General features: G+C 51.3%; 1 protein-coding gene across 6 annotated transcripts in view; it reads left to right on the plus strand.

Moving 5' to 3' along the window:
* The window catches only part of NOP53 (NOP53 ribosome biogenesis factor), a 91641-nt gene that overhangs the window by 2919 nt on the left and 71672 nt on the right, over positions 1 to 17050 (plus strand). For 5 of the 6 annotated variants that reach the window (XR_014785008.1, XR_014785009.1, XM_084814930.1 and 2 more), the window contains exons 5-12: positions 2666 to 2736; positions 2830 to 2925; positions 3400 to 3504; positions 5267 to 5461; positions 7209 to 7384; positions 7540 to 7606; positions 9940 to 10016; positions 11227 to 11283. Coding sequence is in view for 4 of the 6 variants with exons in the window: in XM_084814930.1 (XP_084671056.1) it covers positions 2666 to 2736; positions 2830 to 2925; positions 3400 to 3504; positions 5267 to 5461; positions 7209 to 7384; positions 7540 to 7606; positions 9940 to 10016; positions 11227 to 11283 (844 nt within the window). In the remaining 2 variants the exon portion in view is untranslated. Of the gene's footprint in view, positions 1 to 2665; positions 2737 to 2829; positions 2926 to 3399; positions 3505 to 5266; positions 5462 to 7208; positions 7385 to 7539; positions 7607 to 9939; positions 10017 to 11226; positions 11284 to 12770; positions 12852 to 17050 lie in introns of those variants that run through there. The other variant, XM_084814933.1, reaches the window with a different exon arrangement.

Raw genomic sequence — 17050 nt, forward strand, 5'->3', positions numbered from 1 at the left:
AGACATTGGGCTGCAAGTGAACTGGCCCTGGGGCAGAGTGCCAGAATGAAGGACCAAGTTGCATCAGCCTTTCCCAAATCCAGTTGTTGCTGCTGGTGGTGGTGGTGGAATTGGCATAGTTTTAATGTTGTAAAGCCACCTTGAGTCCTAGTATTGGGGAAAAGGTGGGATATAAATAAATATAACAACAGTGATGATGATGATGATAGTTGCTGAGGCTGAAAGACACCCCCCCCCCCCCGAAAAGTTGCTTTTCCTGTAAGCCGGCAGGAATCATGGAGAGCCCTGCAGTCAGAGCAGCTGGTGTGTTCTGTGGCCATTTCCATTTCATGCTGTCATGAGTGACCAGACTCTCACCTGTGGTCTTTGCTTTGCCGGTCATGCTTTGTATTCCACATGACTCTGGTTGGCTCCAGTTCTCAGCTTATTGACACGTTGTGAAACCCGGCCACCTGATCTGCACAGTGTGGGCCTCGCTTAATTTCTGGGTGAGGGCACTAATTGTGCATGCTCTTAAAAGCTAATGGCCAGCTGTCCTCTGGGACCTGGTTGCTGATGGGGGGAGGGGTTTGCTGGGGGGGGCGATTGCATGGATTGAATGAAAATTTAAAGGCAGGTACTTGAAACACCATCTAGTGCAGCCTTCTCCAACCTGGCACCCTCCAGATGTGTTGGCTGCAACTCCCAGCATCCCCCAGCCAGCATGGCCAGTGGCTTTTTACGCTTTCTTCTTGTCCTTAAAAGCGGCTGGCTGGCTGGCTGGCTGGCCATCCTCTGGGATTTGGTTGCTGATTGTGGGGGTGGGGGGAGTTCCTATCATGGAGATAGGTGTTGCAGGGAATAATGGGAGTTGCAGTCCAACATATCTGGAGGATGCCAGGAAAGCTGATCTAATGTATGGTGTGATGTAGTCTTGATGCTTCTGTGCCATTGAAATCTCGGTCTACCTGTCAGTCAGTATACTGTGGAATGTGTGTGTTGCATGGATGGCAGTACCTTGCAGCAGGATCATTTTGCTCTTTTGTGGATCCATGGGCCCCTCCACTGTTACTTTTTTCCAGCATGGAGGTGTTTTTTGTTTAATCTCAAGTATAGCGTCTGTGATGGCCTGTGTGCATCAGCTTCCCAGCTGCATTTATCCCATCTGCCTTCTGTAGGCGTGTGCTTTTTTCCACCTGTAGTCCTCTCTGGAAATAAAACCAAGCTGCCTCCTGGGCTTCGGCCCTGAGCTTGCAGGGCCTTGCAAGGTGTCATAAGAGCTTTCTCCAGGAGAGGCCAGCATTCATACAGCAACATGTTGGAAGTATCAGCTGGGAATCTGGGGAAAACGTTAGCAGGGGAGTCTGCTGGGGTTCTTCTCTCTCCCACTTTTCTTTCACCCCTCCCCAGATATTTAACCATTATGCTTCTGAACAGCTGCGAGGGGTTCTAGTGGCAAGAGAAGATAGGCTGGGAGCTATGAATCTTGGCTTCTGTTGCCAGCTGGGGAGAAAGGGGTGCAAAGAGTGCTAGTAGTCAGGTCTCTGGAGCTCTGTTCTGTGATCTGGAGAGCGGAGAGGACAACCTGGCACTAGGGAAAGCTTCTAGCAGTCCATCTCCTGAAACAGACATAGCCAACTGGTCAGGCTGGTCCTGTGGGATTCCTCTGCAGGGAATCCCTCCCACATATTCTCTGCACCTGGCAGTTCTGTCTCAAGAGAACAAGGAGGTGGGCAGTGGGTGGCATTTGGATCCAGCCCAGCCGATGCTGACTCAGCAGGCACAGTAGTTGCAGCCCTCCCTCTCCTCCTCTTCCCAACCCACAGAACCAAGTCATCTAGTCTGTTTATCTTCCTCTGCCTCCTCCATCTCCTCTTCTCCCCCCCCCGCCATTCTGCTGAGGTCGAGGTTCAAGGCTGATCTTAGTGCCTTAGATCACAAACCAACCTCCCTCAAAGCCATCCTCCAGTTCCCGTGAGCAGCCAAAACGTGACTGCCCGCCCACACTCTGGCCAGGGTTGCTGCCGCAGCCACCACCAGAACAGAATGGGATTGGGATACTGCAGCCCCAGAAAGAGCCAGCTCCTTCCCATCCTCTTGTGGTGGTGTTGTCGCTTCCCCCGCCCCACACACACACACACACACACTTTTGCTAAGCCTCACTTTAATCCCAAAATTTAAGGGGAGGTCCCATGGGAACTTACTGGTGCTTAAGGAGGATTAGCAGCCACTTAACAGTGTTTTGTGCTCCCCAGTCATGATGGTTTGAATGCTCAGGAGGTGGATTCCCCCCCCCCCTGTCCTTTCAGTGCTTTCTTATGGGTGAATTGAGGATTTCTCATATGAGTTATGAGAACTAGAAAAGGAAGTAGTGCTGCTTTCAGATTAATATTGGATGTGGAGATGTGGCACTGAAGCAGCAACGCCAGTTCTCAGCCCCATCGTTTCATTAATAGTGAATCCACACCCCCAGTCCGTTCCTGTCCTTTGACATTTAGGCTTATAGCCTCTACCCTGTCCCATGGGCTCTGGGCAGGTAACCAATACATTCATAATTCTATCGTATCCTTTCCTAACTGTGGCCGCCAAAAGCCAGCCTGCTTGCTGCCCGTTTAGAGGAGGCACAAGCTCGTGGCTTTGGTGAGTCTCCAGGCTTGTGATGCTGTGTTCTGTTCTCTCCTCCTAGACCCACTAGATAAAGCCCTGGCCGGGAAGGATACCTGGTTCTTGGAGCAGACCAAGAAGCAGCCAGTGAAGGTGAGTGGTGGAGCTATTTCTGAGCAGGAGTGAGGCATGGGGGAGCAGACACTGTACGCAAGCTCAGGCTTGCTTTCTTTTGTGTCTCGTTAGCGTCCAGAGAGGCTGAAGAAGGCTCCATCGCAGCTGCCAGCTGTGGAGGTCATCGCACCAGGAGGGTCGTACAATCCCACTTTCCAGTCTCACCAGGTATCTGCAAGGCTTGGAAGACAGGTGGAGTGGTAGTGGTGGTGGTGGTATCTTTTCCACCTGGGTGAATTTGGTTGCAGTGTTTCTGGATTGGGGGCTGGTGGATAACAGGTGGAGAAACCAAGAGAGCCAATTACATTTATTTGTTTAAATGAGCCTTCCCCAATCTTGTGCCCTCCAGATGTGTTGGACCATAGCTCCCAGCCCCCAGCATGGCCAGTGATGGCAATTGTGATCCAACAGATCAGGGAGGCACCCAGTTGGGGAAGTCTGGTTTAAAGAATCCCAGGCGATATGTTGGTTTGAGATCCTAGTACAGTCAAGGCAGGAGTTCCTTTGCGTTTTGCAGGATGGGAGGGGGGATGGAGCACTCCTTTGTGAATCTGGTTTGGCAGGGAGCACTGTGGCGGTTGCATCAATGGAACAGTGGGCCAGGTTTTTCCAGTCTTCACTCTGTTCCCTTCCCCTTTGCAGGCCCTGCTCCTCAAGGCCCATGAAATTGAGCTCAAGAGGCAGAAGGCAGAAGAGAGACTGGAACGTCAGCTGAATTTCCCCACAGCAGCTGAGGCCCCCACCCAGGTAAGCCCCTGCCCCAGAGGGGAGTACGGTCCCTGCAAAGATAGCAGACAAGCTCACCTGCACCAGCTGAGACCCTGGCATTCTCAGGAACAAAAGAAACAGTCGCAGTTCTGGCGTAGGGATTATGAAGAAGGGTGCATTCACCTATGTACCAGAGAACCTTTTCCCCTTACCAGGGAGAATCAAATCAAGTGAAGACTTGTGGGGATATCCTAGGGTTTTCCTCAGCTCTTTAAAAGAAGAAGCAATCCTTGTCTCTGTTTGGTAGTGCTTCCCATAGGAAAGGTGAAGAGGGCCCTATTTTAACACCCTTTATAGGTAGATGCAGTTAAGCTTGATTGTTTCTAGCTCCTTGTAAAAGGGTACTAGCTGAGGGCACACCTTTAAACTATCCTTTCTTTGTTCGCCAAGGATGATAGCCCCTAAAGTGGCCAAGCCATCAAGGGATGGCTCATATAGGTCAATGGCTTTCAGATTTTGCATCTCTAAGGGACCTTTTCTACATCAGCTTCTCTGCTAAGGAGCACCTGTGTGTTGCCAGAGATGCAGGGATTAGGGTGGGGAAGCGTTCCAGAGCATCTACCATAACTGATCTTTGCACGGAGTAACCCTTGATTAAACTTCAAAGGAAGACAGCCGCACATTTAGATGAATGCTTTGATTGTTTGGTGCCACTCTGCAAGATCACAACTTGCCACCTTCGGGTATTCTTTTGAAATGTGTGAACCAGAAGGCAATGAGCTGTGAACCAGAAGGCAATGAGCAGAAGGCAATGAGCTGTCGCAGCTTGACAGTGATAAGTCACCGTATTTGCATAAGTGAACAGCTATCACTTGGTGGCTTTCAGCACCTCAGCTGTTCCCCAAATGCTGTTTTGGTGAGAACCAGGAAAAGATGGATGTAGTGGCCACATCCGCTGCGAGCGCCCCTCTTCATCTGTAGGGGATGTGAGCCAATTTTCTAGTTTCCCTCTCCCTGACGCTTGGCCTGGGGAGAGGGTATATTTAGTCTGCTAGTAGGCCTTAGCCCTTCAGCATTGTATCAGTTTCAGGGATGTGCCAACCTCTGGGAAGCTGTAAGTAATCCTGCCCAGAGGTGCCAGGGGCTGGCACTCAGCAGCAGCCTCCCCCATGTGGGGGGAGCTGCCATGCTGCCTTGGGAAGGAGCTGGCAACCAGCCCAGCGCTTGAGGGCCTTTTGAGGGCCCTGTGATGCTGTGGTTGAACCTCAAGAGGGGTGCTGCTTCATGGGCCTTTGTGTGCCAAGTGTAACTTCAGAAATGCAGCTTGGCACTCAAGCTGAGAAGCAAAACTGGCCCCCTCTCTGAATCGGAGCCCCTCTGCACAGATACGTTGGTTTGTCCTCAGAGTTAGGGGCTCTACCCACTTTTGGCACTGCAGCAGCGCTCAGTCATCCACCTGATCATGGCTAACTGGGGTTGGGCAACGCTTGTGGACAAAACCACATAGTTGAGGTTGTAGTTGAGCCCTGTCCAGTTCTGGTGGCCCCTGCAAAATAGCTGTGGTGCCGTCAGGAGGCAACACACTCAATGACATAGGGAAAGGGCCTGTGCCTGCCCTTGGCAACTAGCTCATCTCCTTAAGAGGGTTGGCACGCCTTTTTGAGAATCGTGGACCTAAAGTTGCCAGCTGCTGAGAGGACATAGCCTAGACTGGGGGTTTCTGTGTGTGCGTGCGCGCGTGCGCACGCGCGTGTTCCTGCTTCTCTAACGTTTACGCTGCAACTTCTCTACGTGCTTACAGGAGACCGTGTTCCAGGAACAGTGCGAGGGTCTCTTGGAGGAGTCTGATGGCGAGGAAGACCAGGAGAGCCTGTCGAAGCCACAGGAGGAGGAACCGCAGGCGGACTGTGCCCCTGCACCTCATTTTCCCCAGGCAGCAGCAGGAGAAAAGAAAACGGAGCGTCAGCGTAAGAAGGAAAAGGAGGCCAAGCGACAGGTGGGTGTGCCTGGCATGTAGTGAGGGTGCCCGCTTCCTCGCGCTCTCCTTCTCCCATCATTCAGCCCAGGACCAGGCGGATTGTCTTTCTAGAACTCCTGCCCTTGCAAAGGGGTCTGTTAGTTGGAAAACAGGCCTTCCTGTGCTGGCATATCTTGGGGAGAGCTGACTTCCAGGCGGGTGCTTTTTCCCGAGATACGCGCCTGCAGCTTTGTGTGCCGTTCTTGTTTCCTTGGTTGTAACTGTCTAGTTCCCTAACATGGCTTGATTTGAACCAGGGCTTGGGCTTGGGACGCCTTTTCAGTACTAGGGCATAACTGTGGAACATTCCTTTGAAGAAGAAGAAGAAGGCAATCTTCAGGAACATGCCGAATGCGCCTGTTCTCAGGATTATAAGAATAATAGCATTTATTTACTCAAAAGTGCTTCATCCCCCCCCCCCCCCGGGGGGGGGAGGCTACAACAGCCCTGCAAGAGAGGCTGCCGCTGTTATCCCCATACTGCATATGTGGAATGCCAAGGCTCAGAACAGCGTTTTGCCAAACACCACCTCTTGAGTCCTGTGCAGAGCAGAGACTTGAACGGGGGATTCTTTGCTCACAGTTCAGGTTCTCTTAACCGCTGTGCTACAATAACTTCTACGCTGAGTCAGTGACAGCCTGCCCCACATGTGAGTTGAGGGGCTGGACTCTTGCTCTGTTCCCTCTGTCTGAACATTCGAGCTGGCTCTAGATGCCATCACAAGATAGGCTCCTCCTGATAAGTGGGGACGGTGCTGCTCCTCACACAGCCACTGATACATAGCCCACGTGCCGTGCTTCTGTGGGAGCCCAGTACTCCTCTAGCGTGGAATTCAGCTTCTGGAGAATCTCCTTTTTCATTTTAAAAGAAAAATCAAGTTTTAGCCCTTATTTATTGATTTAAATAGTTATAGGCTGCCTTTAGAGTAAAACCTTTCTGAGGCAGCTTGTATTTTAACCAACATAAAATACAAATAACAGCAATCGACCTCATTTCGATGATAGTGCTGGAAAGCATGTGGGCGAGGGAAAGGGTGGTAGTGGTGGGTTAGCAAGGTTTGCTGTGGCTAATAGCACGATTTCATTGCTGTACAGAGTTTCTTGTTCCTCCCCTTACCTTGCAAAACCAGAATGAGTGATAGCACATTTATATTCAGGTATGCTAAGCTTGCATAAGGTATGCTGTATAATTGAGCTCTTCTTTGGTGTAAAACTTGGATTTGCCTGGCATGGAATTCCAATTCTTTCAGCGTAGGGGATACACAGACCTGCCTGCGCATGTGTCCGATGCTTCTGTGTGTTTCCGCACGCGCTGTGTCTGTGGGCTCATGGCCGCAGCTCTAAGCCCCTGACATGGCCTTGCTCTCTGTCCTTGAGAAGAGAAGCAGCGGCGATTGGGGCTGCCTCCTGGGCCGCCTGCCAAAACGAGCTTGATTATCCTCTCTGCTGCTGATGCTGCTGCAGCTCGTGAACACGCAGCCATCTGGCCGAGCCTAGCGCCTGCCATCTGCTCCCTGCGTGAGCTCTGCAGAAACAGGGAGGACGCCAGCTCAGAGACCATCTCTCTGCTGATGGAGACCCAATGATCTCATCCTGGCAAGCGCAGAAATGCGTTTGCCCTCAACTGCAGAGAGGGCTGTGATTAGGAAAAGAAGCTAAAAGGGAAGAAAGCTGTTCTTTGCGGGGCTCCTGCCTCATCCTCCTCGCTTCCACCCTTCCGCACACAGAAAGCACGAGAATTGGGTGCGAAGGCTGCACGGCTCCGGCGGCAGGAACTGTTCCAGCTGCGGTCCATCCGGCTGCAGGTGAAGCAGCGGGAGACAGAGCTCCAGCGCCGGAAACAAGCACGGGAGGCCAAGCGGACAGAGGAAGCCAACAAGCCCAAGCGGCTGGGCAGACTCAAGTAAGAGCTCGTAGGGGTGAAGCAAGGCAGGGCTGGAAGGAGGGGCCCAGCAAGGACATGCCCACTGGTGTATGTATGTCCCTCACAGGGAGAACATAATCAGGTCTTATGTCTGGTACTTCCAAGCAGGCCCTTTTCTCCTTCTTTCATGGCAGGTACGAAGATCCTGACCTGGATGTGCAGCTGAGCGGTGAACTGGCAGAGTCCTTGAGGACACTGAAGGTGAGTGGGTGCCTGTCTCCCCAGCCTTTGAGCGCAGGGCTGTCAGGAGTCTGTACAGACAAAGGCTGCGCCAAAATGGTTTTTCTGCCGCAAATCCATCATCCTAGTCCTCTTGATCTGGTTGCAGCGGCTTCCTGTCTTTACCTCTCCCCTGCCACCCATGTGTTAACTCTGTGCTTCCTCCTCGGGTTACCACAACACTCGCTGCCTGCTTCTGAGCCAGGCTCTTTGAAAGGCGGGCTTTAACCAGGCCACCACTGTTTCCTGGGAGACCAGCAGCCCAGTCTTGTTGCCATTTTGAGGGGCTGAGCAGAATCAGAGAGGAGTGGAGCCTTAGACAGTGGATGTCCATGTGTCTGTCTGGCCCCAATAGAAGAAAGGGAAGCACAGTCCTCTAGCAGCTTGAAGGTGCTGCACTTCCTGCATTCCTACCCTTTGGTGTCCAATGATGAGACCCATCCTTGCGCTCGGAGAATTTGCAGCAGTGTTTGCTGGGAATGTGAAGGTCACCAGGGGACTCCCTGGCCCTGCCGAGCAGGTAAGGACTGGGGAGCTGAGGCACCTAACTAGAAATCCCTCCCCATCTCCCAGCTTGAAAGTTCCCCTGCTTCTGGCTACTGGCTCATCGAGAAACATAGGTAATATGTAAGTTGGTATTGTTTGGGGTGTCTTGCAACGTCTTTTTGCAGTTCCTAGTTGCCCGCATTTATGTGCCATGACTCTGCCAGGCAAACCTGCAGAGTGCATCCGGCATGTGAAGCTTGGAGCCTCGCTTTCCCCCCCACCCCACCTGCCTCAGCAGTACTGACTTTTTGCTTTCTGTTGCTCTTGAGTTTAGACTTTGCTTCAGCAGCCGGCTCTTTTGCGGGGTGGGAGGTGGCATGGACATCCCACACCCAGGAAGTTCTTCAGTCCCAGAATCATCATGGTGGTCAAAAGCCTAAAGACCATCTATCATGGCACATGTCACAACATCACGAGGAGATGAACAACCTGGGCCTGGTGGCAATATCGGTCTGTTCTTGATCTCCAGAGCCTGTTAAGTCAGAAGTCTACTGTGGTCAGGCTTCTGTGGTCTGTAGCCACAGAGAGAGCGAAACCTCTTCTGCTTGGGTGTATGTCTTGACTCTAGCCCCTTTTCAAAAGTTGATTACCTGAAATAGCCACTCCTCGCCATGTCCTGTTGCAGGACATTCCAGAGGCCTTTGTATAAAGAAATAGCCCACTTCCCTCTTTGTCCTGCACTCGCTATCCATTAATGTCTGTGGGAAGCCTGTGTTGGGAGGCTCGTGTCCTTGCCCCAGCCCCAGCCCCCATCACAGCCATCTGGTTCTCTTCCACCTCATTGCAGGGCTCAAGAAGCCCTTGACTGTATACCCTTTCGACAATCCCGTGATGGGCAAGCTAGCTTGGGATTGTGCCCCGCACAACGCCAGCCAGTGAGCTTCACTGCTGAGCGGGCTTTGTAGATGGGCCTTCCCACCACCACACATTCCATACCGTTGTCTCCCACCCGCACCTTCCTCACGCCTCGCCTCTGCAGCCTCAGAAGCTCGTGCGAATCACTCCTGTCCCAGCGAGCAGGAAGGCACCTAGCGAGTGTAAGTGAGGAGCTGCTGTTGTGCGAAGAGTTGCGCTCCCAACACTTCCAGAGCCTCTGCTGGAGGTGTGAGCACAGAGTCAGCTTTCTGATGGACAAGGGAAAATGCAGCTGCCTTTGTTGTGGGAAACGGTGGCCAGGATTTCTGGCAGACAGTGGTGGGCAGAACTGATTTCCAGCTGTGCGCGGTGGCCTGGGGTCAAGATAAATCATCCGGCACTGCTGCTTCTGCATCACAAATGTGTTTTGGGTAGAGGGTGAACAGTGTGACCCGACCTTCCCCAACCCTGGAGCCCCCCAGATCTGTTGGACTGTAGCCCCCATCACCCCCAGCCAATAGCCATGTTGGCTGCGGATTATGGGACTTGCAGTCCAGCACATCTGGCGAGCACCAGGGCTGGGGAAGCCCAGTTTACGCTTTGACTTCCCGGCAACAGTTACTCTCTTCACCTCTTCTCCTCCCCTGGTAACCTGAATGTTGCACTTGAGAGGCAGGCAACCCTTGCAACAGCCAAATGTCTTTCATTTTCTCACAGAGTGGTCTGGTCTGTTACATGTAGCAAATACATGAGTCCTGTGGCATCACGAAGACAAATAAAACAAGCCTGTATGGCACAACAGCGGACACTGGCCCAGGAAGCTTTGTGACTTTTTAAAATTAGACTTTTTAAAGATGCCATGGGTATCTTGGTGCTTAACGAAATTCACACCTCCATTTTTCTTCTTTCCCCAGCCTGAAGGCAGCATTCTGAAGGACCGGTTCAAGAGCCTACAAAAACGCAACCTCATAGAGCCTAGAGAGCGTGCAAAGTGAGTGAGATGGCAGTGACAGGCAATGCTAGAGCAGTGTTCCTCAAGCTCTGGTTGCTGAGGCACCCTTTTTTCTTTCTCCTCTGCGTTACAATGGGAAGCACCTTTTCCTCTTGCACAAGGAGCCCACTGCTTATATCTCTGAATGAGTCGCTGATTGGGAGGAGGCAAGCCAAAGCTGTGCCTCATGCAGAGAGACAAGGGGGCAGCCTCTTCTGTGGTTGGTTCTTTGGGTTCATGGGAGTCCATTTAATTGCTCTCTCCCAGCAGTCTAGCATTTCTCCCATGCCACAGTTTATGCCTGGATTCAGTCATTCCTGCACTAAAGTTTCGGTGTGGGTAGCTCCCTACACCTATGGCTGGGTATTTGTGTATGGCCTGTTTGCCCGTTAGAGTATCCTGCGATGTCTGCGCTCACTCCAGCCTCTGGTATGGTTGCATGTTCCTAAATGTTTGCATGTGCGAATGAAATTTGAAGGAACCGCTAAGCTAAACTGGCCCACATTCCTGAATGTGCATGATAGCAGGATTTTTACTGCTGGTCATGTACAGACCACCCTCTGTGTGTGTCTCTTTCTCTCCGGAATTGTAAGCCACATCCAGCAAAGACACACGGAGAGGTAATGTGGCTGAAAAGCTGCAGAAATTCCCTGTGGATTTAGAGCAGCCTTCCCCAACCTGGTGCCCTCCAAATGTTTTGGACTTCAACTTTCATCAGCCTCAGCCAACGTGGTCAGTGGTCAGGAATGCTGGGAGTTGTAGTCCAGAACATCTAGAGGGCACCAGGTTGGGGAAGGCTGATGCACACCCCTTTGGGCTGGTTCACACAGCCATGTCTGTCCCTTGATTTCTGCACATGAATGGGCTGTTCCAAATTGGAGAACAATAGAGATCATTTCATAACAGCTCAAAACACTGTGTTGTTATTTAATGGAGCTGGTTCACACATTAAGCGATGAGTCACAAAGTGCGATGGCTGCGACTCTCCTGAGAACTGTAGAATCAATCTCTGAACCTCGGTGGAGTCTGGTGAGATAGAAATGTTTGAATGAGGTGATGTATGGGCTCTTGGAGTGAGGATGTCTCCCCAGCCAGTGTGGACTGCTCCCAAGCCTCCGTTTAATTCTGAGGGGTTTTAGTAGTTTTTCTATCATGGGGTCCGGTTGTGCATCAGCTGTACAAGTCTCTAAAACTCTGTCTTCCCTGTCAGGTTCAAAAGGAAATACCGCCTGAAATATGTTGAAAAACGTGCCTTCCGGGAGATCACGTAAGTGTTGATACTGCTTCACCCCATAGTGATGTGCTAGTTTGGGTCCAGTGTAGGTGGACGGTGCCATGGCATGAGGCTTGCATATCTGTCCACCCTCGCAGCAGGATTAACTGGCTGATCTGCTCCTGGCCCGGGGAAGCTCAGGCCCGGGGCCAAATCCAGTCCCCCTGGGGTCTTACTCTGGCCATCTGAGGTTCCCACTTCCTGGGCCTCACCCCCTTTCCCCTGACCACTCATCAGTGGATGGTTTCCTGGCTTTCCTGCAGTTTTTCCCCCGTTCTGAAAGCTTGAAATGCCCCCTAAGGCTGAGTTACTGGCAGGAAGAGCTTGAAGCTCAAATTCTTCGTACCTGGCTGTTTTGCCTTTGGCCCACCACTGAAATGCAGCCCCTGAGAGCTTCTCTGGAATTCAGTTTCAATTTCAGGCTGAAAGAGGCTCCTCACCCCTGCAGTAGAGGCTGGGAGTCCAGGATGCGATAGACCAGTAAATGGGCTCCTGTGTGGGTGCGATTGGCAGGCAGGAAGCTGAATGCTCCTGTGACCTTGGTTCTGTTGTTCTTGCTCTTGCCTGCCTCTCTTGTTCTGCTACACCCAAGTGATAAAAGTGTTTCGGTATTATTCTGAGAGTGTTGACCTTAATAGGTGTCATCTAAGGCCTGGTCTAGTGCATGTGCAGTGGGGTGAGGTGATGGAATGGATCGCGCCAGTTCAGTCCACAAGTCACTTTCCTAAATGTTTTGTTACACTCTTCAAACAAACAAACAAACAAACAAGCAACAAACTAGTCCATCAGAGGGAGAGGTTCTAGCCTAGCCATTTCCCCCCCTTATCTGCTAGCTTTCTCATTGCAGGGAGTTATTTTACATATGAGAGCATTCAAATGTGGTATCCCCCAGCAGCAGTCTTCAGTGGTATAATCCATTCTGCCACCTCATTGTGCTGCATGCCCCCTGCCTCAGGGGTACAGAGGCTACTAGACATAGAAGGGAGCGGAGTTTGAGAATGCCAGAATATGAAGAAGGGAGGAATTCTTGGCAGGCATTTCAACTGTGTTGGAGTTGAGCTGTTCTTCCATGGCTGCTGTTCTTCCTGGGGGTGGGCAAACTGTCAGCAGCCCTTGATTCTCTGGCTGGTGACTGGGGCCAGACCATCCTTTCCCTCACCCCCAAAGCTACAGGGCAGTTGACAGTTGCCACAGTGTTTGTTTTGGGAGGGAGGCCAGGCCTGTTGGGGGGCCAGGCTGGCCTTCCCTTTGCTGTGGTGGTGTTCCTACACTGCCCTCACTGAGCATTTTCTCTCTGGTCCAGGCCAGATGGCTTAGCATTGTGTCTGAATTAGACCCCTCTCTTTCTGGCTTGCTGCAGTTGCCCATTCTTCTTGAGAGATATCTGGCTAAATTCACATCCCTTTGGTTCTTGACTCCCCGCCCAAAATTCACCACTGTTCTCTCTTCTCTTCCTCCTCCCCTCCCTTCTCTGTCTGCAGGTTGTAGAGCACGGATCACACCAGAGCATCCCAGGACCGCATCCTGTCCCCTCACATTTTATTAAAATGCCATAAACCATGCCCAGTCTGTAGCTTTTTTCCTCCTCTCTTCCAGGAAATGGCATGGAGCCCTACTTCCTTTCTTCATAGTGGGAAAGGGGTCTAGTGGGTCATCGAAGGCCACTGCTGGCCCACGACGGGATATTCAGAGGCCTTGGTTTTCTCTGCTCTCAAAAGAACAGAAAACTTACATTGTTCTGCATCCTGTCCTAACCGTGCAAATTAACATCCGTTCGCTTACTGTGCACAATTTGACTCTGCTGCTGCCCAGTTAATGGTTGGAGAAGTAGTTTCACACTAACTCTGCAAATCCTGCTGGGACCCCCCACCCCCTTTCTTGTTTCTGACTTTTTCCCAGGCATCTCCTGGAGCGGAAGCCTAGCAGTGGTTAAGAGGCCATAACAACTATGCAAAGTACTTCACACGGGAGTAGCCATCTCCACCTCTGTTTAGCAAACACATATCCCACCTTCCCATCAGTATACTCATGACAGTCAACAACTGTCAAGAATCTCATGTGCCGTTCCACCCAAACCAGTAGAAAGCTAGGAGCTTCACTTCCCTCTGCTGTTGATGGTGCACATTGTGCTGGTGACCGTACCAAGCCACTGTAGGAGATAAAGTGCTGGACTAAGATGAGCCCTTAGGCTGATCCAGCACAGGCAGTTCGGGGGGGGGGGGGGGTTGTCACAAGAATGGCAAACACCATCCTGCTTGTACCCAAAGCATCTTTGCCGGATGCATTCCTCTGCCGCTGCTGAACTGGTCCAAGAGTTGGAAAGATTTATCTTGACGTTAAACCATCCTCCTCCTCTCCTTCCTGCAACATCCTTTCAAATATTAAAACTGTCAGCCAGCACATCCCCTCCAGCCTAGAGGAAAGAAGATTAAAAACACCCCCAACTTCCTACGAGGAGAAGCTCAAGGATTTGCTTTCCAGAGGCTTGATCATCTTCACGGCTCTCCTCTCCATCCTTCTCAGCTTGTCACTGTCTGTTGTTGAGCTCCGATCTTGGGTACCCCCCCTCCGCACCTGCTGGCAGGATACAAGCAGGGCTGTGACAGCCTGGTGGCTGGGGAGAATCCTCATTAATATTTTAGGCTGCTTCGTGCATCTCCCTTGAGTCCTTCGGTGCCCATCTGCATCTGTGTTGCAAAAATATGGGTCGCCTGTGTGTGTGTGGAAGGCAGCAGGCTGCTCAGTATTTCACCAACTGTCAGCGAAGGTGGCTGTGGGTGTATCTTAGCTGAATCTTCCGGCTGGCGCCTTGAGGCTAGCTTTATTTGTGAGTGAAGGAGCATCATTGGGATTTCATGTGCATGGCTGCACAACATCTGGCTCCTCTTTTTTTGCTCCCTCCCCCAGTCACCTTGCTCTCCTCTCACAATCCTTTCTTCCAGATGTTCCCACAGCAGTCCCTGTTGCCACCTTTCCCAGAGCAAGCGGGAGGTGTTGCTTTTTTTTAAAAAAGGATGGGGCCCACCGACCATCATGCACTCCCTTTTCTAGGCACACCAGTGACCTAGTTTGGCACTAATGGAATTGGGCACCTGAGCATCACCTATGACCTACTGCCCTGGAGTTATCGCCTGCGCTGCACATCTGGTCTTCCTGTGAGCTGCCAGGTGTCTCTTCTGGTAATATGGACAGTATAAAATGGGAAAGGTTCCTGCCCGTAAAAAGAAAAATAGCTCCACTCAGCCTTGCTGTGCTTTTCTATCATACATGTGACTTGCACATTATCCTAGACCACTGCTTCTGAGAGTTGTAGCACACCCATTTCTTAATTGAAATTGGAGTCACCCTACATTCTGCCATACTCCAAGCCATTCTTCCTGAGCTGGGTGCCCTCCAGATGTTTTGGACTTCAGTTCCCATCAGCATGGCCAGCGGTCAAGAATGCTGGGAGTTGTAGTTCAAAACAACTGGATCTAGGCTGAATCAAGTAAACCCTTTCTGAATGTATAAAGTTAAAATGGATTCTTTAGATGAGCACACCCCTGTGTTTCTGCAGGAGTCTCCATTCTAGCCATGCTGCTTCAGGTGATGCACAATTGTGCTGGATCTGTGCAGGGGAGAGGCTGTCATCCAGACGTACCCTGTGCAAAGACAAGGCAGAATTTGCTGCCCTCAGTGGAGGCTGGAGAAGGAGACTTGGCCAGAACAGTGAATCATTCGGAGATGTAGCGGGCAGCATCTACCTTTAATGTATTACATTTCTCATGCCACGCACTTTGGGAATTGCAGTCGGAGTGAGAACATGGTGGATTAGGTGCCAGCACTCGCTAGGGAAGCGGAGTGAGTGGGCCGGGCCGGGCTTGGCTTGGCTCAGCTGCAAAGGCGCACTGAAAAACAGTGGGTACTCTGTCCAGGGCGAGAAGTGCCTGGCATTTCCTGAAGGCACGTACTGAGCATGAGTGATGGTTCTTAGCAGTTTTATAGTCGGGGAAGTGTTGATTATACACATGGGCTCAATATTTACAAAGGCCCTCAAAAGTTGGCCACTGTTATCCTCATATTCCATATGGGGTGGGAGGCAGGGCCGTATAGAGAGATTGTGGCTAAAGCAAATTTGAGCCATGGACTAGTACAGGGGTGCAAAAAGTGCAACTGGCCAAGCCATTTCTGGTGGCTCACCAGGCCCCCCTGCATCTGTTGACACAGTGGTACTTGCTATCATTTGCTTATCTCTGAAGCTTGTGCACCTCTGGACTAGTATTTATGTCTTCTAATGCCCAGTCAAGAACTGTCTCCTTGGTATATATGTGACATAGTGCCACCATCACCTTTACAGCGTAACAGAATCAAAGGACAGGTGTTTGCCCAGAGGAGCATGTTGTTCAGTCGTGTCCGACTCTTCGTGACCCCATGGACCATAGCACGCCAGGCCTTCCTGTCCTGCGCTCTCTCCCGGAGTGTGCTCAAGTCCATATTCATTGCATCGGTGATGCTATCTAGCCATCTCATCTTCTGCCGTCCCCTTCTCCTTTTGCCTTCAGTCTTTCCCAGCATCAGGGTCTTTTCCAGGGAGTTTTCGCTTCGCGTTAGGTGGCCAAAATATTTGAGCTTCAGCTTCAGTATCTGTCCTTCCAATGAGCAGTCAGGGTTGATTTTCTTTAGGATTGACTGGTTTGACCTCCTTGCTGTCCAGGGGCCTCGTAAGAGTCTTCTCCAGCACCACAGTTCGAAAGCATCAATTCTTCGGCGCTCAGCCTTCCTTATAGTCCAGCTCTCACAACCACACGTTGCTACTGGGAAAACCATAGCTTTGATTAGACGGACCTTTGTTGGCAAGGTGATGTCCCTGCTTCTTACTATGCTGTCTAGGTTTGCCATAGCTTTCCTCCCAAGGAGCGAGCGTCTTTTAATTTCATGGCTACAGTCACCATCTGCGGTGACCAGAGGAGCATACAAGGAGCTTAAACCTAGACTGGGGAGTGGATAAGGAGGATGAAGAATTGATGCAAGCATTTCTCAATTTGAATTTCTGTCTTGTAAATCTCTTGGCCCTGGACTCTAGGCATGGGGAGGCAAACTGGTGCCCTCCAGATGTTTTGGACTTCAACCATGGACCTTGGCCATGCTAGCTGGGGCTTATGGGAGTTGTAGTCCAAAACATCTGGTGGGCATCAGGCTGCCTTCCCCTGCTCTGGGGCCTGGTTAGGAGCTCTACCCGCTCCAACCTTTTCTTGGTTTGAACGGGCATGGCGTTTAATTGGGCCATGCGCTTCTCCCTGAAGGGTCGGTCTAATAAAATCTTTAGCTGCAGGAGGAGTGCTGAGGTTGTGCGGAGCATTTTCGTTTGTGAGCTTAACCTACAGCTCTTTCCTTACACACCTGGGCATTATGTGGTGCGGTTCCTAGGTCAGGATGTGATATGAAATGGACGTTTCTTACAAGTACTTCAGCATCGTTTGGAAGGAATGTTGTCTGGGGGAGGGAGTAGGATATCTGTATTCTCCTCGTCAGATGTCTGTAAAGCCAATAACAAGCTCTCCCTCCCCCCCCTTCCCTTAATTGAGTGTGATGTGGAACAGTGAAAGTGCTGAAGGAGGCAGGTGTGAAGGAGGAAGGGGTGGGGAGAAGGCACACACTTGGATCCTCCCCAGCCTCCGTCTGGTTGCCCCTTACACTGGCAAAGCTGTTTCCCCCCTGGTCTCGGGGTGGAGGGGGGGATGTGCTGCTGGTTCAGGGCTCAATGGCACATTTCAGCTGCCAT

The sequence above is a fragment of the Heloderma suspectum genome, chromosome 10 (genome assembly GCF_057233095.1).
Source record: "Heloderma suspectum isolate Gila_16-S chromosome 10, 16-S_ref, whole genome shotgun sequence".
NCBI classification, from domain to species: Eukaryota; Metazoa; Chordata; class Lepidosauria; order Squamata; family Helodermatidae; genus Heloderma; species Heloderma suspectum.